Source organism: Eutrema salsugineum, unplaced genomic scaffold, assembly GCF_000478725.1.
Source record: "Eutrema salsugineum unplaced genomic scaffold, Eutsalg1_0 scaffold_10, whole genome shotgun sequence".
Lineage (NCBI taxonomy): Eukaryota > Viridiplantae > Streptophyta > Magnoliopsida > Brassicales > Brassicaceae > Eutrema > Eutrema salsugineum.
In genome coordinates, this window is record NW_006256908.1 from 8,775,716 (window position 1) to 8,803,026 (window position 27,311).

The 27,311-nt window shown below is 35.9% G+C and overlaps 5 protein-coding genes across 10 annotated transcripts; 2 read left to right on the plus strand and 3 right to left on the minus strand.

Annotated features, from left to right (window-relative positions):
* Positions 1–488: 488 nt before the first annotated feature.
* LOC18026441 (protein CHUP1, chloroplastic) lies at positions 489–2,004 on the plus strand. The gene is made up of 2 exons (XM_006410775.2): positions 489–1,336; positions 1,417–2,004. Exons 1-2 carry the CDS (start codon positions 587–589, stop codon positions 1,879–1,881), a joined length of 1,215 nt encoding a protein of 404 aa, XP_006410838.2. The 5' UTR covers positions 489–586; the 3' UTR covers positions 1,882–2,004.
* Positions 2,005–2,164: 160 nt separating this feature from the next.
* Positions 2,165–5,369, minus strand: LOC18026442 (aspartic proteinase-like protein 2). 4 transcript variants are annotated; one of them, XM_006410776.2, is made up of 11 exons: positions 4,964–5,369; positions 4,716–4,730; positions 4,463–4,592; positions 4,109–4,356; positions 3,784–4,011; positions 3,265–3,427; positions 3,113–3,186; positions 2,920–3,016; positions 2,758–2,821; positions 2,595–2,666; positions 2,165–2,501 (listed from the first exon to the last, which is right to left on the minus strand). In XM_006410776.2, exons 1-11 carry the CDS (start codon positions 5,239–5,241, stop codon positions 2,347–2,349), a joined length of 1,524 nt encoding a protein of 507 aa, XP_006410839.1. In that variant the 5' UTR covers positions 5,242–5,369; the 3' UTR covers positions 2,165–2,346. The 4 variants fall into 4 exon arrangements, with proteins under 4 accessions (XP_006410839.1, XP_024004267.1, XP_006410840.1 ...); XM_024148499.1 differs by having other exon boundaries at positions 2,758–2,824; XM_006410777.2 differs by lacking the exon at positions 4,716–4,730.
* A 625-nt stretch (positions 5,370–5,994) lies between these two features.
* Positions 5,995–8,234, minus strand: LOC18026443 (vacuolar protein-sorting-associated protein 37 homolog 2). Its single transcript, XM_006410778.2, has 7 exons — positions 8,032–8,234; positions 7,297–7,476; positions 6,910–6,997; positions 6,759–6,798; positions 6,632–6,678; positions 6,429–6,549; positions 5,995–6,333 (listed from the first exon to the last, which is right to left on the minus strand). The coding sequence occupies exons 1-7, from the start codon at positions 8,043–8,045 to the stop codon at positions 6,170–6,172; spliced, it is 654 nt and encodes a 217-aa protein (XP_006410841.1). The 5' UTR covers positions 8,046–8,234; the 3' UTR covers positions 5,995–6,169.
* A 255-nt stretch (positions 8,235–8,489) lies between these two features.
* LOC18027531 (E3 ubiquitin-protein ligase CHFR) lies at positions 8,490–13,261 on the minus strand. The gene is made up of 14 exons (XM_024147941.1): positions 13,131–13,261; positions 12,701–12,851; positions 12,127–12,224; positions 11,699–11,760; positions 11,523–11,614; positions 11,308–11,431; positions 11,084–11,170; positions 10,784–10,874; positions 10,320–10,427; positions 9,826–9,926; positions 9,369–9,434; positions 9,211–9,298; positions 8,903–8,963; positions 8,490–8,812 (listed from the first exon to the last, which is right to left on the minus strand). The coding sequence occupies exons 1-14, from the start codon at positions 13,189–13,191 to the stop codon at positions 8,614–8,616; spliced, it is 1,389 nt and encodes a 462-aa protein (XP_024003709.1). The 5' UTR covers positions 13,192–13,261; the 3' UTR covers positions 8,490–8,613.
* Positions 13,262–21,686: 8,425 nt separating this feature from the next.
* LOC18027532 (fatty acid amide hydrolase) lies at positions 21,687–23,461 on the plus strand. 3 transcript variants are annotated; one of them, XM_024148522.1, is made up of 5 exons: positions 21,687–22,028; positions 22,368–22,446; positions 22,566–22,662; positions 22,796–22,856; positions 23,004–23,461. In XM_024148522.1, the coding sequence occupies exons 3-5, from the start codon at positions 22,594–22,596 to the stop codon at positions 23,252–23,254; spliced, it is 381 nt and encodes a 126-aa protein (XP_024004290.1). In that variant the 5' UTR covers positions 21,687–22,028; positions 22,368–22,446; positions 22,566–22,593; the 3' UTR covers positions 23,255–23,461. The 3 variants fall into 3 exon arrangements, with proteins under 3 accessions (XP_024004290.1, XP_006410843.1, XP_024004291.1); XM_006410780.2 differs by having other exon boundaries at positions 21,709–21,989; XM_024148523.1 differs by having other exon boundaries at positions 21,710–21,867.
* The last annotated feature ends 3,850 nt before the right edge of the window (positions 23,462–27,311 follow it).

Consider the following 27,311-nt stretch of genomic DNA (forward strand, 5'->3'; position numbering starts at 1 on the left):
TAGGTTAGGTACGTCATTCTTTTTTTATTATTTCTCCGACAACATTGTGACGCGTAATTGATCTCGAATCATCCAAATCGGCCGTTACGTTTTGCACATGATTCAAATTGTAGTTAATTATTTATATACTCCATGTGTTTGCATGAAGTTGTGTTTCGATTTAATTAACCATAACAATTTGGAAAGCAGCATAAAGTGTAGATACGTCGTACGTGTGAGTGTGAGTACACGCTTGTGTCGTGTAAGTGGAGAACCAGATGCCCAAGCGAGTAAAGAAAGCAATGGTCAAAAAGCAACCGATATCAACTACCTTTTATCATATTAAAAACAAAACCCAGTGAAAAGGGAAACAAAAAAGGCACACACCAAGGGAAAAGAATAATCTTACAAGACATGTCTCCTCCACAACAAAAAGTAGTATATAAATTATCTTTAAAATACCGTGATTCGTATAAATCCATTTAAATCTGATCAAAGCCTCACAAGATCGATCATTTAATTATCTCGCTTCTGATGATCATCTAAACGAGGAAACATTTTTAGTCAGAGAAATACTTTGGACTTGAAAGTATAACAGAAGCGACTAATGGATGGTTCAGGTCCAAGAGAAGGAGGAGGAGCTATGAAGCCGGTGATATTGAGAGTTGGTGTTGCTCTTGTATTATCAGCAACTGGTTTGATCTTGGCCAGGTTCGTTTCTCGGAAAGAAGATAATGAGGTAACTTATTCTGCAAGCAATCCAGCGTCTTCTTCATCACCTGGCAGAAGAAATGATGGAGAAGATGAAGAAACAGAGAGCTTAGATGATCATCAGAAGCGAGAGATTCTCGGATTAAAATCCAGATTCGAGGAGCTTCAGAGGAAGGAATACGAGATGGAGTTGCGTTTCGAACGTTATTGTAGCTTGAAAGATCAAGAAGTCATGCTTATGGAGCACAAAAGCATGCTGGTTCTTGAGAAAGCTCAATTAGATTTCTTCCGCAGAGAAGTTTCTGCGATGGAGGAAGAACAAAAGAGGGGTCAAGATTTGGTGATTGTGTATCTCAAACTGGTGGGAGAAATCCAAGCGTTGAGATCAGAGAATTGGTTGATTGAAGGGAAAGCAAAGAAGCTCAGGAGAAGAGGAAAACAGTTATACCACGTTTTAAACGAGAAGAACAGGAGGATTATTGCCCTGGAAAAAGAGTTCTTGAAGTGTATTGAGGATTTGGAGATGAAGAATAGCGTTGTGAAGGAACTTGAAGGTGAAGTTAAAGACCTAAAAGCTAACGTTAATGCGTTGCAAGAGGAAAAGGAAGAAGTATACAAGAAGTCATCAGAAAATTCTAAATCAGAGGTAAGTATTGACTTTTTGGATCCAAATTCAATGATTCGACTCATTTTATGTTGATTGGCACGTTTCTTGCTTTTGTGAAGATGGTGAGTGTAGAAGATTATAGAAGGGTATTAGAAGAGTATGAGGATTTGAAGAAGGAATTCGCTAATGGAGTGAAGGAATTGATTAACCTGAGATGGAGCAATGCTTGTTTGAGGCACCAGGTGATGAGAAATGGAACCAATTATGGGGAATTAGCGTTTTCTCCAAATCGAAGCTTGCAAGAGTTGGAAATGGAGGATCAAGCGGATGCTCTAGCATTGACAGTAGCTGATGAGCATCATGAAGAGGATAACCATGATGGTGATGAAGAGAATAACCATCATCATCATCATGAAACTTCAAGGAGGAAGAGGTTGATGAAGAAGCTTAAGAGATGGGTCGAAGGAAATGAGAAGGGAAAACCAACAAAGCCAGAGGAAAGATGTTTCGGAAGGCACTCTTTGACGATAGAATCTGACGAAGAACGGATGTTTCATTCAAGAAGATCGTGTTCTAGCGTGTAAAGTAGCAAGTCTTGCTTTGCAAGAGAAGCATTGAATGTTTTCAGGATTTCTCCAACCCTAACATAGTCATGGTCCCATGAAAATGAGTTATGCAGTGTATTGTGCATACGAAAACAAAAGCAAACTAACAAACCAATCCAAGAACTGAAAACAAAAGCAAACTAACAAAATAATTTTAAACCGTTTTTTATTCTCGTTTTCCAAGTTTTGAAAGAAGATATGATAATAGAATTTCTAAAAAGAAAACATATATTGAACAAGGAAAACAAAAGTAACTGAGGTTATACAGAAAGTAGACCTGGCTCTAAAGGCCACAATTAACCTTTTTTCACAAGGAGTGTTATCTACAATTAAAAACGGCACTACTAAGTACTTACTACAACAGAGAAGATGTGAGAATGGTGAAAGAATCAACAAAAATCAGCTACACTATTCTAAAGCACAAAAACGTGAAGCTCTATAAATTTACGTTAAGGAGAAGAAAGTACATAGAAGTAGAGCCAATAGGACGCTAGGGAACAATTTTAATAGCATGTCCGTTCTTGAGATACTCAAGCCTGGTTGCCCTGAGTTTACAATATCCTTTCCTGAAGTTACCGATACATTCACAGACATCGAACCTGTCAAACAAATTCAAGTTTTCTAAGTTCAGAAGAAGAAAACCGATGACCATATTTCCCTAAATGACATGACTATAAAGATTTTATACTTACAATCATAGTCTGCCCATCCAATCCGTTGCCGAGCAAGATCATACACAAAGACTTTATCTTTAAGGACAAGGTCTGCAAAACAAAACATGATTGATCAATAAACACTGTTGGGACCGGACAAGCAAATGCAGAAGTCATCATTTTTTAAAGCTCAATGCCTTACCTCCTAAAATGTTTTGTTCTTCCGGAGCTTTCGAAAAACCAATGCACCACATCGATGCTCCATCCTGCTAGACATGAAAGACAAAGTTAATAGATTACACATAAAATCAGGCTGTTTTAGAGCTATTAGTTTTATGTATATATAACTAGTAGAAGAGCTTACATAGAAACCATAATGAAATAAATAGTCCTGAGGTCTTAACATCATTGATGCACCCCCAGCAAAATTGAGACTAACCGAAGGAAACATATCACTTATGCTGCAAAAACACACAAAACCAAGAGAACTCTGCCCTTAACTTTGAACTAGAGAAGAAAAGGATTTGGACATTGCAGTTGTAGATAAGGAGGCATACCTAGTCGAGACCAAATAGCAATGCTCTCCATTAGAAATGATCGGCGTTGCCAACTGTGACACACTGTTTGTTATCTGCAGATACGAAATAATAACATTAAGATGTGAAAGCCAGAATCTCATGCAAAACACACATGGAATTAAAAAACTTACAGCATTGAGAAAGGGATCGTAAGCCTCTTTCACCAAATATGTCAAAGTGGTTCCCGTGTCAACAATAGTCCCACGGGTATTTGATGTTTCAAACGCCACTGCATCGATAGGCAGCATCTGTCCATTCACTCCAATGCTCAGCAGATTTAAGTTATAGTGAGGCCTGTAGTACGTAATCAAGATTCAACATTTCACAACGAGTTGGGAGGTAGCAAAAGACTGAATAAATCGGGAGGCAACAATTTGTTAGGATCCAAGCTGGTAGTCTCCTTTAATCAATTCACGAAAAATCCCTACTCTCGGCCCAAGTCCCAATCCCAAACGCCCCACTTCGCTATTAACCTGTTAGCTCTCTAACCTGAGCTGTCAACACAGCCACAATTCACTACAACCACCAGTGCTATGTATAATACTCATGCTCTAGAGTCCAGACTAACACAAAGACTTATCACAATTTTCAGCTTGTGACAGCATAATACAATCAGTGAGTGAATATTAGAGAAGGTTAAGTGAGCTTACTGTGATGGGACAAGAGGACTGTAAACCATTCCTGGGACCAATATCTCGCCAAGGACAAAGACACCGCCTCCACTACCATCTCCTTTCAAGCAATGAGAAAACACTGGCGGTGTAATCCCTCGTGAAGACAGCTGAGAAACAACTGACAACTTTCCCTTGCCAAAACCAAATATTCCATCCACTGCTTTGTCTGACTTTGTCAAGTCCCCAGATTGGTAGGTACTACAGCTGTTACATTTACAAGAATCATTTCACATAGTTTAAGATCTTCAATCAGCCATACTCTCTCATGCAAACACAAGGGTCAGTGTTTGAAAGCTCTCACCCGAAAACAATAGGAGCAGATGAGTTTGCAACCAAAGACACTCCCAAAATCGCGTCAAAATAGAACGTGTCAGTCATGTAGTAACCCGAAGTCCCACTTCCATCGCCATAGCGAAAAGAGTAACCGCACTGGTTATTCTCAGAACATTGTGCAGCTGTTGTGTGAAAAGCTGAGGAACAAATCGGATCTGAACAAGTAACAGAGCCAGCAGTCAAGGAACCAGGAGCGTCAAAGAAATGGAGCTCGATCTGAAAATGAATTTGGAAAAAGAGAAGGATAAGTCCCTTCACACTTCTCTAATTCTAATCCCCAAAGCAAATTCTACCAAGTATAAACTAAGATAAAGCTACTTACTCCAAGTCCACTGGAGCGAGGGCAATTAGTGCAAGAACCACAAGTAACCCACAAGATATCACTTCCAGTATCAATCTGAACATTGAATTCAGTGGGAGGAGAACCCAATTTCACCTTTGTGAAATAAAGCCTACCAAGAAACAGCATACAAATATATTACATAACAGAAGATTTGTTCCACATAAAAAAAGCTGATAAAACCCTTATAACAAAAAGGAGAGATCCAATAACAGAGTGTGCACATGTGACATACATAGTCGTCTTGGAGCTGCAACAAAGAGAAGAAAGGAGACAAAGTGAATAAGATCTTAACTCAGCATAATAAACCCAACAAAAAAAAAAAGGAAACCATACTAAAAACTCCGAAACCCTAACTATGTCAATTTCATCACATAATTTGGTAAAACAAATCAAAAGCGAAAGTTTGAAATGAAGGCTAATACATGAAACACGAAATTAGAGTGCTCCCGAAAAGGAAACTCCTCAAGGTTAAGAAATTACCCGACGAGGAAAGGATCGGAGGAGCCTTGAACTGGAAAAGCCACGACGCCGTCGATGGAGCTTTGGCGACCGCCTCCCAGTAAGATTCGCGCGTGCCTGACACGGTCACGCGCCCTGAGCTCACTCAGCTCCACTGGCTCGTCGAGAGGAAAAGCCCTTTCTAGAGGAAAAATCTTGGCCGGACCAGCTGCGTAACTCGCAAACGGCGACGCGAACCCAGTTATCGCCACCGCAAACGCCACCGTCGCAGCCAACATCAGGCGCCGAGAGATACGCATTCAAGTAGTAGCTCGTTCGAATTCTGGTTATATTCCCAATAAACGACAAGTTTACAAAGAGCGACACAATTGCTCGATTCTTCGCATCGAGAAGGAGAGACAAGAAAACAAAAAGAACTGTCAGTGAGAAAGAGAAAGGAGAGAAATGTTCTTAAAAGGAGTGCTTACAGTGAAGATATATATATGTATTCGAAATTATTGATTTGGTTTAAGTTTGGTTTTGGTTTGGTTTGGTTCGATTTTGTGACTGTTCATCTTGATTGTGTTAGCTAATTTATTAATTAACGATTGGTAGATGGTTGCTTCGTCCTCTCTATTATAACTAAATAACTTTCGTATTTCCTTCATCTTCCTTCTCTTTTACATAATTTTCTCAGTCAGATGAAGATTATGAAACTATAAACAATAGATAATAGGGCATAAAAACAGGGAAACAAAATTGTTTAAATATCGGATGTTGGTAAAGGTAGTAGTAAGAGCATATATATATGAGAAGATAGCTTTCTTATACGACATATTAACTGATAATTCACAACAACATAAATTGGATTCATAAGTTAAGATATAGTTAAATTTTAATATTAAAAATTGACTTGCAGGTGTGGATGTCTGGTCATGCTTCAAAAGGGCACGTCAAAGAATGAGGCTTGTAGATTGTGGTGTTATTTTCTGTTATACATATTATAACGTTTCTCGTCAGTTTTCATAACCACATTGATATTCCCTTCGATGTTTCACACAATCACACCCAAATAACAAAACTATTCAAATTCAGAAAGAACATTACAAGATTCAGACTCAGAGATCATAACATGATTCTGTAATCCAATAATATTGATATTCAGATAGATCTCAATAGTGAACCATTTTTAAACTTGTTTCTTTTACTTACACACCGAATTAAGAAAAGAAAAACAAAACATATACTTCAACCGATGGATGAAGTTTTAGCAGCAAGATGAATCAAAGCGCGTCGATGATACTGACTTCTTAGCTTCTTGTATTTCTGCACAAATGCAGCTGTATCAATATCCTTCTCCATGAACTTCTGTTGCAGCTCCTCGGATTCTTCATCGGCCTTGTTCATAGCATCTACGATGAACAAAAACCGGGACTGTGTTTAGAAACCGATGCTCATAGTTTTGTTACACATGAAGGATAGTGAGTGAAGGAAACTAATGTTTTACCTTGAAGTCTATGAAGGAGAGAGCCTGGAGAGTAGAATTTGAGGATTTCATCTCTTTGATTCTCTAGCTCATTGAGCTTCTCTTGAGCAGTTGCAAGCTCGGTTGTACGGATTATTCTACACTGTTAACAAATTATTTAACAGATGGTGAGAAAGTTTCGCATACTCAACATATCTCACTCAAAATATGAGTAATACACCCACCTGGTTTCTGAGCTCCACTATCTGTGGTTCCTTCTCCAAATTTTCCCCTGTTATATTAGCATTAATGTTTAAGATCTCTTGATGAAACTAGAATTTTCGTCTTAAGTAAAGTCTTGCGAGAACTCACTAGCTAGATGTAATGTTTCTTTGCGAAGCTCTTCTCTGATCTGATGAACATAAGAAAACGCACTGGTAAAATTATCTCAAAAACGTAATTAGTGAAGTAACTACATTTCTTAAAGCAAAGGATAATTTTTACTTCCATGTTTCGGACTTACGTTGTTTTGAATTGTGACCTGGTCAAGCGAGTGCAGAAACTGTTGATACGCATCCTTGTCAGACAGAAGCTTCCTGAGCTCATCCACACTGGAGAACAAATATTGAAAATGGGAAATGTGTGAATTTGTGAAAAAAGCATACAAGATCAAACAACCGATGATATCCTAATCTATCTCTGTAAATTAGCAACACAACACAAAATCACAGAGAATTTCAGCAACAAACAGTGGGAACCAGTAAATCTAGGCTTTGTTTCAGGTTAGCCTAAACTCTCCCAAGCCTAAAAGGACTAAAGTGATACTGAAGAAGACAAGAAATGTGTGACAGAAGAAAAACGATATACACAGACATACATACAAAAAGATTTAAGGAGTTTGAAAGCTAACCTTTTGTCTTTCAAATATGCAATAATGCCGGCAGCTTCACCAGGTGAAACATGTGATGGAATCTGCCCCGATGTTTGAGGCCGGGATGAACTCGGCGAGGTGACCAGAGACGGTGAATACCACGGTTGTGCAGACGCTTCTGAAGAAGGACGAGACTGCCCTTGTTGTTCTTTTGATCCCCTGCATTTTCAAAAACAAAATTACAAAACATCCTTAAATACTATCTAAAAAGTGTTCCTAAACCCAATATACACAGCTCTTATCAACACGCACAACTTCATGGGGTGCTTTTAAACGACTACAACCAAGAAAAAACTATACTTTCTCTTATTAGAAGTGCATCGCATCATTGAGAATACATATCATTTGATTATACAAGAATGAACGATTATAAATGCAAGAGACCAACATCAAATAAAGCTCTCAAGGAAGATTGTACATCAGAATATAGCAAATCGGATAGCAGAAACTATAAACCCTAACACAGAGGCTTTAGAGAATCTAAGTGAGCAAAAATCTACACTAAACGCCATTAACAACAGTAAGTACCTACAAAAAGCAGAGCTCCTTAATCACGAAGAGACATGCCCAGAACACAGAAATCCGAATTTCCCCAATATAATTGTAATTAAAATTAGACAAAAACACAATCGAGAGGACCTGAAAGAGAGTATACGATTAAATAATCACAATAAAATAAAATAAGCTCAATCAGATCGTGGAGTTGATGTTTACCAGAAATTGAACATGGTTCGTAGAGTCTAACGATCGTCAAAAGACTTCTCGATTCCGAAACGAAAAAAATCAGAAGAGGCAATCACTAATTTTACAGAAGAGAAATGATCGATGAATCGTCAAATTTGCTAGGAATCGTATCTCGTTTTGTCAACGAGAAATACTTTTTTTATTTATTTTTCGTTATTTTGTTTCTCTTCTTCGCTTCATGTTATCTAACTTGCTAAGTTATTGCCGTTAATGGGCCTTTTCATACACTGATATATGGCTCTTTATTGTTGACCCATCAGTGAATGTTGGGCCTAAACATAATGGTCATCGATGATTACATGCATTATACAAGCGTAACAAATGTTATGATGTAGCCAATTGTAAAGTTATTACATACATTGGCATTTACCTTTACGAGGTAGCTTCTCAAGGTCGTCATTTTTAGACTAATTACTACGAGACTAAGATGAAAGTCAATCTATTTCATCAATATATTTCTTAATGCATTTTGTCTGCAATCATACAGAGAATATCTAGAAATATAATCAAAAGCTGACAAAAGAAGGTTTACAAAAAAAGAAAAAAGAGAAACTAAGAGTGATGGTTCCCTCTGGTAGGACGACAGACATGGTTACGTTTACGAGCATGTTCTTCGTTGTGGTGTTGTGTCCTACATGCGTATCCATACCAACAGTCTTCCCTCGCTGCTGCATCCGCTGGTAAATGATCTCTAGGCAGTGTTATCCGGAACCAGTATAAAAGAAACCCCACAAGCTTATCATAACAATCACTGCGTCATGTAAAACGCCCACAATCTTATCAGATTCACAATGGAGATAAAACTTTAACACATACAACAGTCTTTTGACTCTTAACTTACTTGCAAACATGCGTTGATGCAGTTATCGTCTCTGCGTGATTCAGAGGCATTCGAGAGCGGTCTGCATAAAAAAGACATTTTTTTACAACTACTAAATACATAGCTATAAGGATATCTCATAATCATGGAAAGGATAGATTTTGATGTTATGGTTTTAGGGTCACGAATGATAAGAATCGTTTTCTAGTTGGAGAGCTCAAGGAGAGAAATCAAGTTCAGTTTCTTTTAAATGTCTAACGTTTAGGAAAATTTGGTTTGGCCAATTAGTCATACTGTGACATAAGCTAAGCTGAAATTCATAATAGTACCGATTTCTCTATTGTTGAAACGCTTGAACCACTCTGCTGCAACATCCTGAACAGTTTTTCCCATCTGGGCTATGCATCTTTGTGTTATCTACAAAAAAACCACAGAGAGTGTCACCAAAGAAAGAGAAATCAATAGTCACTTAAAGGAAATTCCTTACATCTTGTTCATGGCGATTCATTTCGTGGGTTATGAATGGAATCCTTGTAGTTGTGCGTTCTGAGATCTGCAAATATTAGAAAGAATTAATGAAAAAAGAGAGGAATAAAGTTTCTATATCTTGTGCAACATTATCATGCAAGTGACTAGAGAGCAGCAGGGAAACCACCGGGTAAATGTCAAAAACTTTAAAAAAAACAAGTAAACTAAACTATCTTGATCATAGCAATCCTACCCACAATGCAATCTTTATTGCAATGCCTCATAGAGAGAAAAGAAAACCTAAGATCAAGTCACATTACGTATACTAGATACATGACAGAGAGCCAGAGTTTTAAGAGATCCAGTTTTCACTAAAATCTCTAATCTTAGCTAATCTTATGTAACATACAGTAGTCTAAACATGCCTAACATGGGTAAACATTTGACACTATTGGTTAGTTCATAGCTCAACCTACAGGTATGAAAGTTTCTCGACTGCAGACTGGCGAAGATTCACCGGGTGTAACATTTTCAGAACTCCAATAAGCACCACAAAACGGCCTATCACATCCCATGCCTGCAATAAACTCGAGTTAGGTGTGTGTGTGTGTGTGTGTGTGTGTATTTTATAAAATACAAGAGTGTTCTTTCCACTGAACATGTTGCAATATTAATAGTTACATATCAGTCCAACCTTGCAACATCCAGCATCCCTATGTTTTTATTACCACGATTACAGATGACATGTAAGAGTATCAGTACAAAAAAAAGGTTACCAACAGGACATACAGTATCCATTCAGTTGATACAAACTTTCTTAGCTGAGCAAATGAAAGCAACAACGCAATGAACTTACAATGTCAAGGGTGGAAAGAAAATACCAACTAGTCTTGAAAGCTAGATGCTCGATTATTTATACTGTAAACAACGCAAAAAAAAAAAAAAAAAAGAACTATGTGATGTCACTTACAGTGTAACGGCACTTGAAGATTGGCTCTAAATGGCATCATCCCTCTACAAAGGTGGCACTGCAGATGTGCGCCATGGCGTTCACACTGATAACCACCAATAGGAGCAACTGACAAAGAGCCATTGGCGTAGAGAATAAATCAACTTCCTAGTGCAGGGAAGGCTGGGATAAGAGTTTTCTCTAGTGATCATTTTTCTTAAGATTTCCTTTCGCTCTAGTACATTCATTATTTACTAGGATTCGATCACTTTATTTTTGGTTTCCTTGAATCAACTTATCCTCGGTAACTAGGAGAATAGCAAAAAGATAGATCTGAAAAATGGGTTTCAAATTCTTGTCACAATATTCATATGCAATCAACAAAAATTTTAGCAGAAGTTCAGGTTCATCAGACCAAGGAATCGTTAAGCTTTCTACCGTGAGAAAAAATATAAGAAGTAAGCATCCAGATAAAAATATATTACCACATTGTGGGCATCGCAAAGGCAAGCTATCTCTTTCTTCAAGTGTGGGTGAGAGCGTACTCAAACGACGTTTTCTCTTGCTCCCAATGATCTAAAATGTATGTCAACTGTAGCATGTAAGACAGCATGGCAGGTACATATAACTCACAAGTCACAACTAATTGCACAAGAAATACTATTAGCGTGTTTAAGCAATGGTAATGATTCATTACTGACTTATACCAAGAAGTCAATGTGCCGCAAGATAACAAAGGCTCTATGTATTTCCAATTAATAGAATATATTGCAGCAAATACTTACAAGATTTGATTGTATTGATGCAGATGAGTCTAACACTGCGACATCTTCAGCTGGCCGCCCCAGTGCGGTATCCGCCTTTAACATTTCCTAACATTAAAGTCACCAAAAGCTCAAGCGTAATGAAGGACAAGATTATATGAAAAGGTTCTCTTTGAAAGGAATTACCGATGGAAAGAACAGTGATATGTAAATAAAGGAAATGCTTGCAGTGAACAGATAACTACCTCTTGTATGTTTTGCAGAAAATGATTTCTCCCCACATATTGGACAGTTGTTCTGCACTGAGGACATAACACATGTTGATGTTTTTTCTCACATCTCCGCATCCATTCTGAAAAACAGCCATTACTGCAGGCATACCACATCAATCATTACTTACCAATACAGTGAAATTTATCTGTCACAGATGAGAACTGTACAAAACCAACGAATGGCAAACCAGAAATTATGAAGGCAAGGTGCAGCTGTGACAACATCGTGCCATACGTTTAAGCAGATACTGCATTTTGCATTCTCAGGATCTATGGAAATCTGGAAAGCAATATCAAAGAGATAGATAAGAAACTCAACTTAAATTTTCAACGAACCTAGAATTATGGACTATGAGTAGAGCACCTTTAATAGCTGGGTTCTGGATTCTGGAGCAGGCATTACCGTGAATCGGTACTGCAAGAAACCTGCAAAATTGAATAAAATTGATAAATGTATATCGATATTTGTTGTCTTCTTAAAAGTAACTTCACCATTCAAACTCAACAAAGAAACCACACAAACAGTAACTTGAAATAAAACCTGAAACTACAGCTTCATTATCAGAGGCTCAGAACTACGTCAATGAGAAACATTTATATAGCAATACCAGTTTCTTCCACCACAGATACAATGCACAAGAACGCAACAAATATTACTGTTTTTTGAAGTAAAGCAATTAATTGACCTGGAGTAGTAGAATTATCCATGCAATTTTCAAGATGAAAACAAAAAGACTTGCTTTAGGAAATAAACTGACAACTCAGAGGGATAAAAATGTCAGATAGTCGAACCTTGTCCTCCAGGGCCAGGAACAATTTCAGATCCACACATGATATCGACAGCACCGTCTTTCGGGATGATAGCCTCGTCAACAAGTATAGCATCCGAACTAAGAAAGTACCGCAATTCAGAAAGCGCAACAAAGTCCAAAAGAAGAACGATGTGAAGGGTAAACAAAGAAAAAAGAAAACACCAACACTCAAAAAGAAATACAAAACATAATTGTGTAGCTAGAATCAAAAGTTCTTACTTATGTCAAAATGGGCAGTAGAAAAAGAGCTCTTTTTAAATATGTTATCCCTATGCAAGTTCAATATAAAGATCTTTGGTTTCCAAGACAGAAATTGTTATCCTTTCGAAAGAAAACTTTTCCTATGCGATTTAAAGAGAGCATCTTTCTAACAGCCTTAGTTCAAGATACAATCTTTCATAGTGCAAAAGTAATTAACACCTCTGTTTAAAAATGTTACCCCTACGTTGGTTCAATAAAAAGATATAAAACATTATCCTTACGAAAGAAAATCAACTTAGAAAGAGCATCCTTCTGAAAGTGAAGGACAGTAACATCATAAGTCATTGGCATACCTCTTGTTATGTATAGTGGCAGAACCTGGACCCAAATTCTTTGTTATTATGCACCATTCGTGTCTTTCTGAGGAAGATGGTTTAATCTCCGAGCATATTACCATATCATTGCATCTAATCTCGATGTCTGAGAATCTGGTATCCAAGGGAACTGCAAAATTTTGAACAGAATCAGTATAAAAGAGCCAAACTTGACAGTGCATTAGTTTAACAAGAAACGAGAAAAAAGAACAACTAGAACACCATCAGGAATGTCAATCTTGTATAATGACATAATCAAAAGCTATTGTAAAAAGTATCCGAAAACAAGTGAGATTATCATCAATAAGAGAAGACAACACCACAAGCAAACATGACATTGGATTGCAATTCAAGAACAAAAGAAAATTTCACGGAAAGAGAGAGAAAGAGAGAGGGAGAAAAGGCTGACCCAGTTTGGCCCATGCATCATCGGAGGGTTTCGAACCCGAGGATTGTCCAGTTTCCGTCATCGGAGTTCAAGTCGCGAAAATCTACAAAGCTTTCAGTGAACGATAGAGAGAGGAAACGGCAATTGCCCTGAAATCGAAGTTAGTTTCCTTTGTTTTTCTTCTTCGATTTTCTAATTATACCAGTAATGGGCCTGAATGGTTGGCCCATCATGGATTTCGGCCTAATCATAATACTGTAGTCAATCATTACATGAATTAGATACAGATATACCAAAAGATCTCTATTCTCTACCATCACATATAGCGAATCCTTTATACTGTTTTATTTTTATTTTTGTCTTTACATTGATGAATCTAGGAGGCGTTTAAATTAACAACTTTTTTTTTTTTCAGCAAAATACTTATATATTAATTTGATGTAATGTAATCTTGATACAAATATGGAGTTAGCCAAAATTGTGGGAAAAGACTCCCAGAGAAGTAAATAAGATTTGGAGGACCCACTTTAGCTAACATATGAGCAGGAGAATTACATGAACGATTAACATGTAAGAAATTACAAACTTCAAACTTGCAAGCCCATTGGAGGATGTCATTCGTTAGGTTTTCCACACTAGTGTCTAGCGTTTTGGATTTCAATATGTCCACCAAAACCTTACAATCACCTTCATAGCAGACGTTTCTGAATCCCATACTCCAACAGTTTTGCATTGTTAGTAGAAGACCTTTTGCTTCAGCTTCTAACGGAGTAAGTGGAAATCCTAGATTAGCTGATCCCCAATATTTGGGATTACTATGATTGTCACGTATTATCCATCCCACAGAAGCCTGTCGTGTTTGGAGGTTGAAACTTGCATCATAATTACATTTTAAAGAACGTGCTGGTGGTTGTGTCCAATGCATTGGCCTTGAAATATTTTCATGTTGCGTGTTGCTTTCCAAGTTGAAACTCTTCGTAGACTCTAGCCATTCTTTGAAATCAGCAAAAGCCAACTCTGAATCACGTTTTGGATCAAGTCGTTGATGTTTGAAAATGAAACCATTGCGGGATTTCCAGATTCGCCATAGTAACCAAAAAGGAAGAAGTTTTTGATTAGCTGTTAATCCATTGTTGGTGAAGGATTCCAGTATTTGCTTTATGTTGTCTTCAATATCATCAGAGATTGAAGTTGAATCAAACCATGGTATATTTGCCATTCTCCAAGTCTGAATCGAATGAGGACATGAAAATAATGTATGGTTTATAGTTTCTTCTGCAGCACAGCAACGTTGACATGTTGGATCGATTTGTATGCCTCGAGTGGTTAATCTGCTTGCAGTTGCTAAAGCTTTAGATAGAATTCTCCATAAGAAATGTTTAAGTTTTGGCATTATTGGCAATCTCCATATCTTTCTTTTCATCTCTGGGTTTCCATAGGGAATCGGAGGTCTGTATTGAAGTTCAGAAACCTCATGAAAGGCTAGCCAGTAACCGGTTTTAACAGTATACTCCCCTGATTTTTCAAGATTCCAAACGGTACGATCCTTCTTTGGGAAATGTGGAAGATATAGTTGTTGCACTAATGCTTGATCCTGCGGTGAGAGATGATCTCGCAGAGCTTCTTCATTCCATTGTTTAGTATATCTTGATGATATAATTAGGTCCTTCACCAACAATGAAGTTGTACTTGAATCCGTTTGGGCTGGACGAGAAGGTTCAACAGGTAACCAGTTGTCTTTAAAAACTCTTGTTTGTTCTCCATCACCAATGATGTTTTTGATTCCTTTTTTTAATAATGCCAAGCCTGTGAGTATAGAAGCCCACCCGTACGATTGATTACGTTTTGGTGTAGCCTCTAATATGGAACTGTCTCTGAAATATCTGGCTTTAAAGAGTCTGGCAAGTAAAGAATCTGGTCTTTTCAGAATTCTCCAGGCTTGTTTCGCAAGTAAAGCATCATTGAACTTCTCCAAATCTTTGAATCCTAAACCTCCTGCTTGTTTTGAGTATTGTAAACGTTTCCATGCCACCCAAGGAATTCCTTTCGAATTATGTGTTTTCTCCCACCAAAAACGCATAAGAAGGCTGGTAATTTCATATGTTACTGTTGTGGGCAATTTAAAACACGACATAGAATATACCAGCATCGATATTGCAACTGATTTAAGTACAATTTCTTTCCCTGCTGGCGAGAGAAGTTTTGAGCTCCATGATGAGGTTCTTTGGCGAACTTTGTCGGTAATGTATGTAAACATTTCTTTTTTCTTTCGTCCAAATTGTTCGGGAAGACCTAAATACTTACCCCCACCTCCTTGGTTATGAATTCCCAAAATTCGTTTCATTCTCTCTTGTTGGTTCCCCGGGACTCGAGATCCAAAAGTTATCATCGACTTTGAAGTGTTTATCATTTGTCCTGAACACATCTCATAATGCTGAAAGATTTCTCTTATAGCTGCACAATTACGAGTATTGGCCTGACAAAAGAACAATGAATCATCCGCGAACAGGAGATGAGTTATTGCTGGTACTCCATTACCGATTTTGATTCCTCGAATCTTTCCTTTCTTTGTGTTGATATCGATAAGATTCATTATGTCAGCACATAAAATGTATAAATATGGTGACAATGGATCCCCTTGACGGAGCCCCCGTTCTGGAATAATTTTGCCCTGCGGGTTACCGTTAATCAAGACTGAGTATTGAACCGTATTAACAGTAGCCATGATCCAACCAATCCAAAGCTCCGAGAAGCCGAAAACTCGTAATGTTGCTTCTAGAAAATTCCACTCCACTCGATTATAAGCTTTTGAAATGTCTGTTTTGATTGCCATGTAAGTTTTTGCGACTCGTTTCCTTGATTTTAAGGAATGCATTAATTCGTTGGCAATCAAGACATTATCGGAGATCATACGTCCGGGAATAAACGCAGCTTGAGATTCAGAGACAATGGTTCCAAGGAATTCCTTTAGTCGAAAGACTAAAATTTTGGAGATTATTTTGTAAATGATGTTACACAGTCCAATTGGACGGTATTCTGTCAAAGTCTCTGCTTTTTCCACCTTCGGGATCAGACAGATGTTTGTATTGTTGATTCCATTTCTCATCTCGGAGGCCTCGAAAAATAATTTAACTTCCTGTGAGACTTCTGTGCCAACAACATCCCAACATTCTTGGTAGAAGCGAGCTGTCAGGCCATCTGGTCCAGGTGCTCTATCGGATCCTATAGATTTCAGAGCATGAAGTATTTCTGAATCAGTGATTTCTCTGGTGAGGCTTGCGTTTATAGAATCTGTTACTTTTGGTTGGAAGCCTTCAAAAATTGTGTAATCAACTTGATTTTGGGAGCTCGTATAGATGTTTTTGAAAAATTCTTCTGCGTGATGACCAATCTCTATGTCACCTCTGTATACATTGCCATGGTCATCTTTGATTGATAGCATTTTATTTTTTGCATATCTGGTTTTGGTGTAGGCTTGAAAGAATTTTGTGTTACGATCTCCTGCAACCATCCACTCATTACGGCTCTTTTGTTGCCAATAAATTTCTTCATCTCTGTAAGCTGAAACCAAGTCTCTTCTGATCTCGGAAATATCCTCAGGAGGTCTGTTTGGTGAAAGAGCCCTTTCCAACTTGTCTTCCAGGTCGATGATTCTTTTGGCAGCATTTAATTTTGTTGAACGTCGGCAGTATGCCATCGACTTTCTACATTCCCTGATCCTATCCGTGACTGCAGGGTTTCTTCTCAGGTTTGAAGAATGCCACCCTCGATGTACATAGTCTTTGAAGTAAAGGACTTCAAATTAACAACTTATTAAAAGAGGATAAAATAAAATACAACAAGAAGCCTTGAAAAAAACAAACAGCCCAAATTTAACTCGAAATCTCTAGCAAATCAGATATTAAACATTGCGGTGAAAGAAGAAGATTCGCTTGCCGTAAAGAATATTAGCCAATTCCAGATTTCTCAAACTATGTGGACAAAGATACTAACCTAATGGCGGTAACAACGTCTTGGTAACCTCATTGCTATGGGCATGCAAGAAGAACAATCAAGGAAGTAAACTTTTACTATTTTTCTGGCAAGTTACGACTTATAAAATATGGAAGGAAGAAAATTTTAGGATACACTGCAACGTCTTTATATCTTCGAATCCTTTATATTGTTTCTTTCAATTATTTCCAAGCCTCTTAATTACTTTGTCAAGATGTAAATAAACTAGTGAGGAAAAAACAAAAATGACATCTTCAAACGTTGTGAATAAAAAAATAAGTATATAAAGGTTGGGCAATAATCAAATAAAATACTAGTGGTTACCGGTTGAGCAATAATTTAAGGATCATACATGCATTTGTTATGATGTCTCTCATTGAATACAAATGCGACTTACTATAAATTACAAATAAATTAGACACAAAACAAATGAAATTTTGTAAGAGACATGAATGAAGAATGATTGGTTGATCTGGTTTTAGTTGTCCGGAGAACAGTAGGGTCCACATAGTACATTGGAAGTACTGTTTCTGTCTACGGACATGGCCAGATCTTTTAAAACCCCACTTGAGTCAGGAGACCTTGTCGGCTTTCAGTGGTCAACTCTTTGACTATTTGAGCTACATCCCGTCGTTTTTAGTTACTGGATGCAACATGCCGGTCAGTTACGATTGATCGTTTCTCACCCCTCATTTTCACCATTAGTCTGATATTTTGTTTATTCTTTGAAGATCAACACCGCGTAATGATGTTTTCTTTATATAATAAAAAAACCACACCGCGTACTTTAAGACAACTCAGTTTCGTTTAACTCAATCAAACATTCGAATTCTGTCAATGATTTTCTTTTCAGGAACTGCGCTAATTCAATTTTTAAACCCAATATCATTCTATGATCAAAAGTCTTAATGCCACTAATAATTCTCAAGTATGGATGTTTATTAACATTATAGTTTTCTAAATTAGAAACGAGCAATTAGTATAGTAATATCAGACATAACTACAGTACAAACAATTTGACAATATCGCATTTGTTGGATCCTAGTAATGATAACAATTTTTAAAAATGTGTTATTTTGGTTTTTCTTTTCTAATTACCTAACCACAAATATCCGTAATACACACCTGAAACTGCACATAACATATCTTGATTTACACAAAGAAGATAACATGATACATGTTATCAGAAGTACCAATCTTCGTAATATATCAAATGCACCAGTATTATGGGTTTAGTTTCGTAACCCGTGACTTTCGCTGGTTGATATTTCATAATTAACGAAATTGATCAAGTTCAACGTTTCAGTGTATAGTGTAGTTTATCGTTGAGGAACTTTCAGTATTATTTTTTTTTTTTTGAACTTTAACTTTCAGTATCTTGAAGTTAAATTTTTAAATTTGACAGCCAAGTACTATTTATCTACGATCACGCCAACAGAAACACTTGAAAGCAAAGTCTAGAACATGAAATTTGTTAGTTTCGTGTATTGTCACTTTAAATTCGAGAACGTGACGAATGCAACTGCTGGTCAGCAATATGTCCTTAGCTCGTATAAGTTTTATATTAATTGACTTTATACATAATACATAATTACTAGAACTATATATGATTCAAACTTTTGACTTAGGCAATTGTTATTAGACAGGACTTGGACGGTCCACGGATTATTTTTTCCTAAATTGAAGGATGCTAAGTCACAATGTGCATTTTTATATATATAATCCCTGATACCTACGCATTCATTAATTTCAGATATAAAATGATAGTATGATTTATACAAGATGTGTAATACCTTATCAATGTCTCATAATCTTCTCACGATGGCTGAGATAACTATGACTTTATTAATACACTCTTAATCAAAATATCACATAATATATTGTTAATCAAAGGCTACCCGGGTTTTGATTTGCGTTTGCATTTATAATTTCTGTGTTGAATTTTTATTTATTCTTAGACAACAGTTTTTTTGTGTGTGTGTTACTCTCTCAGTCGTAGCATTATAATTATTTCAACACATTTCACGCGAATAAGAAATAAGTTAACTTTCTATTTACCTTTAAATTACAAATTGACTATTGGACTTATGTTCTATTTTGTTTTTTTTTTTAAATATTAGTAGAGGTAAATCTTTTAACATCAATATACATTATTGTAAAAAGAGGACAATATATTGTAATAAACCGACAATATTATAAGTTTACATTTTAATCTTTAAACGACAATATTGTAATCAACGACATAGTATTAGTTTACATTAAAATCTTTAAACAAAAATATTGTAACAAACTAATCAAACCGACATCTATAGCGAGGGAGTGTTATAATATATATATACATACATATATATACGAATATAGATAAACGCAAAAGCAAAATTAATGGACTGAGACGTTTTTATTTGATGTCATCCTTTATTGTTTTTTTTAAAATTAAATGTATAATAGTTTTCCATTTCATTAATTCAAAATCATATATATTCATGAAGACTGTGAGGTTGTAATCGCACTGGATTGAGATATGTGGTTGTTAGATCTTATGATTGGCAGCTAGATTATCCAATGATACTAGAGACTCTATTACGCTAATTGGAATTTTGTGACTGCGTTGGGTTGAGATAGGTGACTGCCAGAGCTTTAGAGTCCGTGGTTGTGCCGCTTATTATTACATGTGCTCTTTTTCACATAGCTATAAATGTAGATATTTTTTTTCTTTCAATTTTCGCGCTTTTTTGCTCTAAATTCTCTAGCAAACATTTGAGATGGTATAACAGATACGACGGATTCTATAAATTTTCAGAAGACGCCTACATTTAATCAAAGACAGAAAATGAAATGGAAAAGAATAAAGACCCAAACTGATAAAAGCACAATACATCATTAAAACCGACCCTCACCAAAATTGAATTCGCGATCTTACTAAACTCGCAGTTGAGCTAAATGCTAAAATGGGCTTATCAATAATTAACATTTCTCCTAACAAATAAAAAGCAAATTTTTGTCGTGAAAAAGCTAAAATTTAATGCGAAGGAATGATGATGCAAAGACTATAAAGAAATAGAGAGCCTGACGTGGCCTATAAACGAATGCAACGAATGGAGAGGAAAAAGACGAAATGCATGCAGATATTTTATTAGTCTTTGACTCTAAGACCAGGTCCATTAGAGCATGTTTATCAAAGAAATCTGTGTTGATTTCTTCTTCATTATTATATTAGTAAAGTTGGAATAAGAAACCAAAAAAAAAATTCATGTTTTTTTATAGGTGCATTGGAGAAACTCTGATGGATTTATTTAAAAAAAAAATTTTTTAAAAAAATTGATTATTAAAAATGAAATTCTTGATATTACATTCATATAATTTGAAAACATTACAAATTTAACATAATTATTGAAACAACACAATTTTAACAGTTAAACTTAATTATCCACCAAATGACCAAACGTTTGCCATATATGTTCAACCAAATCCTTTTTCAATTGCTTATGAATGTGTGAATCCCGAACTCTATTTCGAGCATCGAACATATTAGCGATATTTGTAGGCTGGTCTGTCGAGTAATCTTGATCCACTTGTGCATTTCCGTTTCCGTCTCCTTGTAGGAATTCAGAGACATTACTTAGCGTGAATCCATCCCATTCATCCTCTACTATCATGTTGTGGAGAATGATGCATGCCCTTATAATCTTGCCAATTTTTGCTTTATCCCAACAAAGTGCCGGATTTTTGATAATGGCAAATCGAGCTTGCAATACACCAAAAGCACGTTCGACATCTTTTCGGACGCTCTCTTGAGTGGTAGCAAATAATTTTGACTTTCGACCCTGAGGAAGTTTAATGGATTGTATAAAAGTAGCCCAGTTCGGATAAATACCATCAGTGAGATAGTAAACCATATGATACTCCCTTCCGTTGACAGAAAAAGTAACTTGCGGAGCCCGACCTTGTATGATATCATCGAAAACAGGTGAGCGATCAAGAACATTTATGTCGTTTAACGTACCTGGAGGTCCAAAAAATGCATGCTATATCCACAAATCATATGAGGCTACAGCCTCTAAAACAATTGTGGACTTGCCAGAACCACGGGTAAATTGTCCTCTCCAGGCTGTGGGACAATTCTTCCACTCCCAGTGCATACAATCAATGCTTCCTATCATCCCGGGAAATCCTCTCGACTCTCCCATCGTCTCTGTCGGTGTGGAAAAACTTTCTCTCGTGAAAAAGAAGAACAAAACAAGAATTCAGAAATTTTTTTCCAAACCACATAATTCATTTCTCTCCAATAGAAGCTAGCCACGTCACCAAGCAGAAACGCTCATTCCAGTCCCTGTTTTGGGATCGATCCTGTAAAAAAAGTTAACTTTTTGGATTAAATTGGGCTTTTTTAATAGGAGAAATCTACCTAAATTTCTTTGATAAACTTGGTTTTAGAGAGTTTTGTGGTATTTTGGGCATAGAATCATAGATTTATTGGGTTTAAAAAAAAAAGAAAAAAGGCCCAACTCGGAAGGATCGGTTCATTCCGTCGAGCCTGAAGACTCCGCATCCCAACCACGTGGCGGAAGGAGATTGGGCGAAAAAGAAGCTAATTTTGCAGGGAAAAAAAATCTCGTGGGGAAAAAATTCATTTTCTCTCTTCGTCTTTGATTCTCTCTTCGTCTTCTCCAGCAATTTTTGCTGAATCCTTCGCAATCGTCGATTCCGTCGATTATTCCCGGTGGAGGTGTAATCCGAGCATCGCCTTTCCTTCCCCATCATCCAGGTAAGCGTCTGTTCTTCTTTTTCGAGTTGTTGTTTTCGAATCGGTAGAAGCGACCATTCAAGTTTCCAACAACTTCACCGCTCATCCGCACGGTTTCTTCAAATCTGCCTCGAAGCAAGTTGGTAAGCTTCATTAATGCCGATTCGGATCAACGTTCTCAGGTTCCTCTTTTACTCTGCAATCTGAATCTTCCATTACCATCTTTCGTTTTGCTTGTGACTCTGGTTTCCGAATCTGCTTCTGTGTATCTCGGAATCTTCATCAGTTTTGTCGCCATCCTTTATTTTTCTCCTGCTAATTTTTTCTGATTCTGAAATTTGTGATTCTTACGCTATGGGAAGTAATTTCAGAACAATGACTCATCGATTTTTTGTGTTTTTTGATTTGCCTAGTTTTTGTAAATTTCTTCAGTGTTTAGCCTATAGAACAGTGACGTGTGATCTATTAGATCAATCCAACTTAATGTCTTTTATTTTTCTTGCTTGGTACTTTGTTTGTAGATGGGTAAGTATCAGGTCATGAAACCGGCAAGTGAGGTTAATGTTTCTGGTGTCAATTATAAAGAAGAAGCTATCAAAGGTTCGATCATACGATGCACTTTCCTGCGTTTGCCTGATCATGGATTTTAACGTTAGCTCTTAAGAATGAATTGTGTGTTTTTTTTTACATGGTTTTCTGTATTTTTTTTTTTTTTGCAGCCCCTCATTTGACTGGCTTTTTGTTAAGATGCTTGAAGCACCGCTTATAGGTTCATCGATTGTAGATTCACCGAAGAAGAATAATGGCATGACCGAGGTCTTTTTTTTATCAAACTGACATTATTTTCATTTGCCTTTATAATTGTTCTTCAGGGTTGTTGATGGTCAATACTCTTACAATTTTTTTATTGATGACATAGTTATGTGCTTTTCCGTGTTGTGACTTGCAGATCTTTCGCAACACAGTTATACCAGAAGAGCCCATGTTTAGACCGGAATTCCCATCTCAAAGTATATTCTTCTACTTTGGCCTTTGTTATCTTACAGTTCGTTATCATTCATATGCTTTATTCTTAGATGGAGGATTGTGTAAGCTTACTTCAATTGGTAATCATTACGTTAACCTATATAAGATCTGTGGGTATCATTTTGAACTAGAATCGGAGCTTGATGTTGTCATTGTTGGCGAAGATGAGAGCCCTATAGACAGATTGGAGACAGCCTTGAAGTGTCTTCCTCAATATGATCCTTCATGGATCAAACAACGGATCAAAAATAAGGAGCTTCAGTACTTGGAGTCTTGGATCGGGCACTTGATCAGTAATAAGGAGCTTCAGTACTTGGAGTCATGGATCAAACAACGGATGCAGAGTTCTTCATCTTCTTCTTCTCTTCCTCAAATGCTTTAATAATCAAAATCTCTTCTTCATGTTAATAAAATTAAATTTTTGACTTTTTTGTTTTATAAAAAATTAATTTTTTATTGTTGATGAATCTCTCTCTAGAATTTACCAATGAAACTCAAATATGACACAGGTTCTTCAATAAACTCAAAACACAAAAAAAAAAATATTTTATTTTGGTGAACCCCAAAATAAGAGAGGTTCAGTGATGTACCTGCTCTAACGCCCGTTTGTCCATAACAGCTTCTTGTTTTTTCGCAAGTTTTACTAATTGTATTCTAATTATTCTAATAATTGTATTCTAATTATTTCTCTTTTGCCAACTAACGTAACTGTTTCTTGAAGTTCATAAATCAACCCTCTAGTTTCTAACATCAACATTTACTTTATATAATTGTCACTATTTACCTGATAATCAACTCTAGCTAGTTATCGGCATTAAAGCATTAAATTGGTTTGAGATAATATATTTTATTAGACATGTAATTAATGGTATTGTTGACCTAATTAATTTATCACGTTTACAAAACCTGTAATCTGTTTCCGACTCGATAAACTTATAATTGGATGGAGACTGAAGCATAAGCATGGTAAACATTAAACTATCATTAAGTTGGTCGATGTTTATGTATATGTGATTTTTAGTCCATGAATGATGTATTTTTTGAAACTGTAAATCTATATATAGATCAATAAGAATTCAACAACAGTTTCAAAAAAAAAAATTAACAAATAAAATACAAGTAATTAAAAGCTGACAAAAAAATTTAAGTAATTAACATCAAGGCGCACTATCTGGCATAGTAGCAGTCACCTACAAATAACTTTCAAATATTTCGAGTTTTACTAGTAAACGCGAAAAATTACTTATTAACATTGTCTTAGTCTTTTTTTGTTTTCAAAACCTTGTCAGTCTTTAAACGGGAAAACGGCTATTTAGTACCTGAACTGCGAGTTCTGGTACCGATTAATACCCAAGAAACTTTGGTGTGTGAATCAATACCTCAACTCATATAAATTGGCAAATCAGTACATGTACTATATTTTTTTGACCATTTAGTACCTTGACCAAGTTTCCGTTAGTCAACCCCGTCAATTTTTAAACGGGATTCTCTTTGATGCCACGACGACTTCCACGTCACTGTATTGTTGTAGTTGTTAACTAAACGACGTCGTTTTTGGATTCTGGACAAACACAAAAAAAAATTAATAAAACGACGTCGTTTTGGATTCAAGAGAACAAAAAAATTATAGAAAACGACGTCGTTTAGGTTGACAAAAAATTATAACAAAAAACATGTTTAGTCTTCTTCTTCCTCGCGACACCTAAATGAAATGGGGATTAGGGTTTCACTTCAATTCTGCAAGAAGCATTGGCCAAAATAGAAGCTGGGTTGAAATCAAAACAGAATTCGAAGTTGAGTGCTTAGTGGGAACCAAAATTTCGTAATAAATGAGGTAAATCAAGAGAATTAGGGTTTCGATTTCATTTATTTGTTGTTTATTGGTTTTGATTTGTTTAATGCTAAGCAATATTAAAATCGTGATGAAATTTGAGTGGACCAATGCTATTGAGATATACATGGAAAGTGATGAAGACACTGTAGAGAATAGCGATGGAGAAGATGAAGTACGAGATGAGGAGAGATGAAGAAGAAGAAGACTAAACACGTTTTTTGTTTTTATTTTGTGTCAAATCCTACGATATCGTTTTCTATATTTTTTTCTCTTGAATCCAAAACGACGTCGTTTTACTAATTTTTTTTGTTTGTCCAAAATCAAAAATGACGTCGTTTAGTTAACAACTACAGCGGTATAGTGACGTGGAAGTCGTCGTGGCATCAGAGAGAACCCCATTTAAAAATTGACGGGATTGACCAACGAAAACTCGGTCAAAGTACTAAACAACCAAAATAATATAGTACATGTACTGATTTGCTAATTTATACGAGTTGAGTTACTAATTCGCACACCAAAATTTCTTGGGTATTAATCAGTATCAGAACTCGCAGTTCAGGTACTAAATAGCTGTTTTCCCGTTTTTAAACCAAGAAAAAACTTTTGTCTTTAATCTCGATCCGAGAAGATGTACTATCGGAACTTTCGCTTAGAGGAATAGGCCGTTTTCCCCTTACGTCCAATAGTTTAGTTAGCTACGAGCCCATCCATGGATGTGATGTGATGTGATGTGACGTATATATCGTAAAACCAACCAATGTACAAGATGTCGTCGTTTGACTTTCATTAAATATCCTTTCTTTCTCACGCATATGTATATGTTGAATGTTTAATATATATATATATATATATATATATATATCAGTACTTGGGGAAAATGAATATTCAAAACAACCACCGAAAAAGAACGTACGCAAAGAAAATTTCGTAATAAATCGAGATCACTTGCATGCTGATTTTATATCTTTTTTTTTCTATTTTTTTTTTGTAACAAGGGTACTTGCATGCTGAATTAGTCTCAAATACGTGAGAAAAAACTACGTATTATTTTTCCCTTTTTAAAAAAAAAAAAAATACTACGTATTATTTTTGCCATCAACAGCTGGAATGCATGGATGAATCTAAATTTCATTTAATACATTTGGGAAAATTATATATCTGGGAAGATTCGTCGAATCAAATTTTATCTATATAAGTATAAAACATTTTATCTTGCAGTTTTCTTGTGTGTTATTCTCTCACTATATATTAAACATTTCATCTTATTCGAGTTTTTTATTTTTCTAGGTTATTCTCTCACTATATTTATAACCAAAAATACTCCACAAATAAGTGGTAGCCAACCAGTCGTGAGTTGTATATTTTTTGCATGGACTGCAAGTTAGAAAGTAGAAAATTGGCTGTTTTGCATATTTTTTTCAAAAAATAAGCTGTTTTGTCTTAAAAAGTTTTACTTAAAAATAAGGCTCGTAAGCATGAGTTTGGATTGCTTGGTCTCAAGGCCGGCTCTGGTGATAGCTAAAAAAGAATACCTATAGTCTATAAGACTTCAAAAAAGACAACAAATGTTTTAGGCTTAGGAAAGGTTTATTAATGTTAAATATTTTGAAAGTTACTAAATCATTAAGAATAAGACTCATTCCTAAACTTTAAAGTAGTGTCGCTTCCTAGCTAGATCTAAAATAAAGCATGAGGCATAATTTTGATTAACAAAATCAAGCATACAGCATAAAACATAAAAAGATAGATTTTGAAAAACTACATCTTTTCTACTCATTATTCATTTTTCAAATAAAATGAACATACGTTCTATATACATTCAAAGAACAGGCGTATTTAACCGAGGGATCGGATTTGCATGTAATTAACCGAGGGATCGGATTTGCTGGTCGGTCCAGACTTGATGCGACGAACACAGAAAAAGAAAACTCGAATATATATAAGATGTAAGAGAATTACACATATTTAAGGAAACTTTTATATTTGAAATTATACAAAAGTCAACATTTATAAAGTCATATTGAGTTGACCGGGATCCCTAGCCAACGGGACCCAAGTTACGAAGTTTCGCGCCAAGTAGTACCGTTTCGTCAAATGCTTAAATATTCTATTGGGATCTTTCATGCACCACCAATAGCAATTTAAAAACAATTATATTAATATATGGAAATCTATCGGGAGGAAGTACATGTAGATGAGCCAATTTTTCCAATTGTAAATCAAAAATTTCTTCGTATTTATATTTTCTAGTTTTGAATCTTTTGATTTAATGAAATATTCTATATAGAAATCAGTCTTGGCCACCAAAATTCTAGTATTCAACGTGTGTTTTGCTTGTTGTTGTTTTCCTTCTAATTAAAGCCAATGTCTTACATTTTAACACAAAAGGCAAATAACAAAACGTATTTGATTTCTTTTTCTAATGGTTTCGGAACATATATAATCATTTATACCATGATTATCCATACTTTCGTGTCACAAATTCTTTTCTTTTTAGTGAAACTAAAAAATATAACGAACATTTCGAAGTAAGGCTGGATCTGAGATTTTGGGGACCTGCAACAAAAACAGAAACAGAGATTTCTAATTGGTTTTATAAAAACAA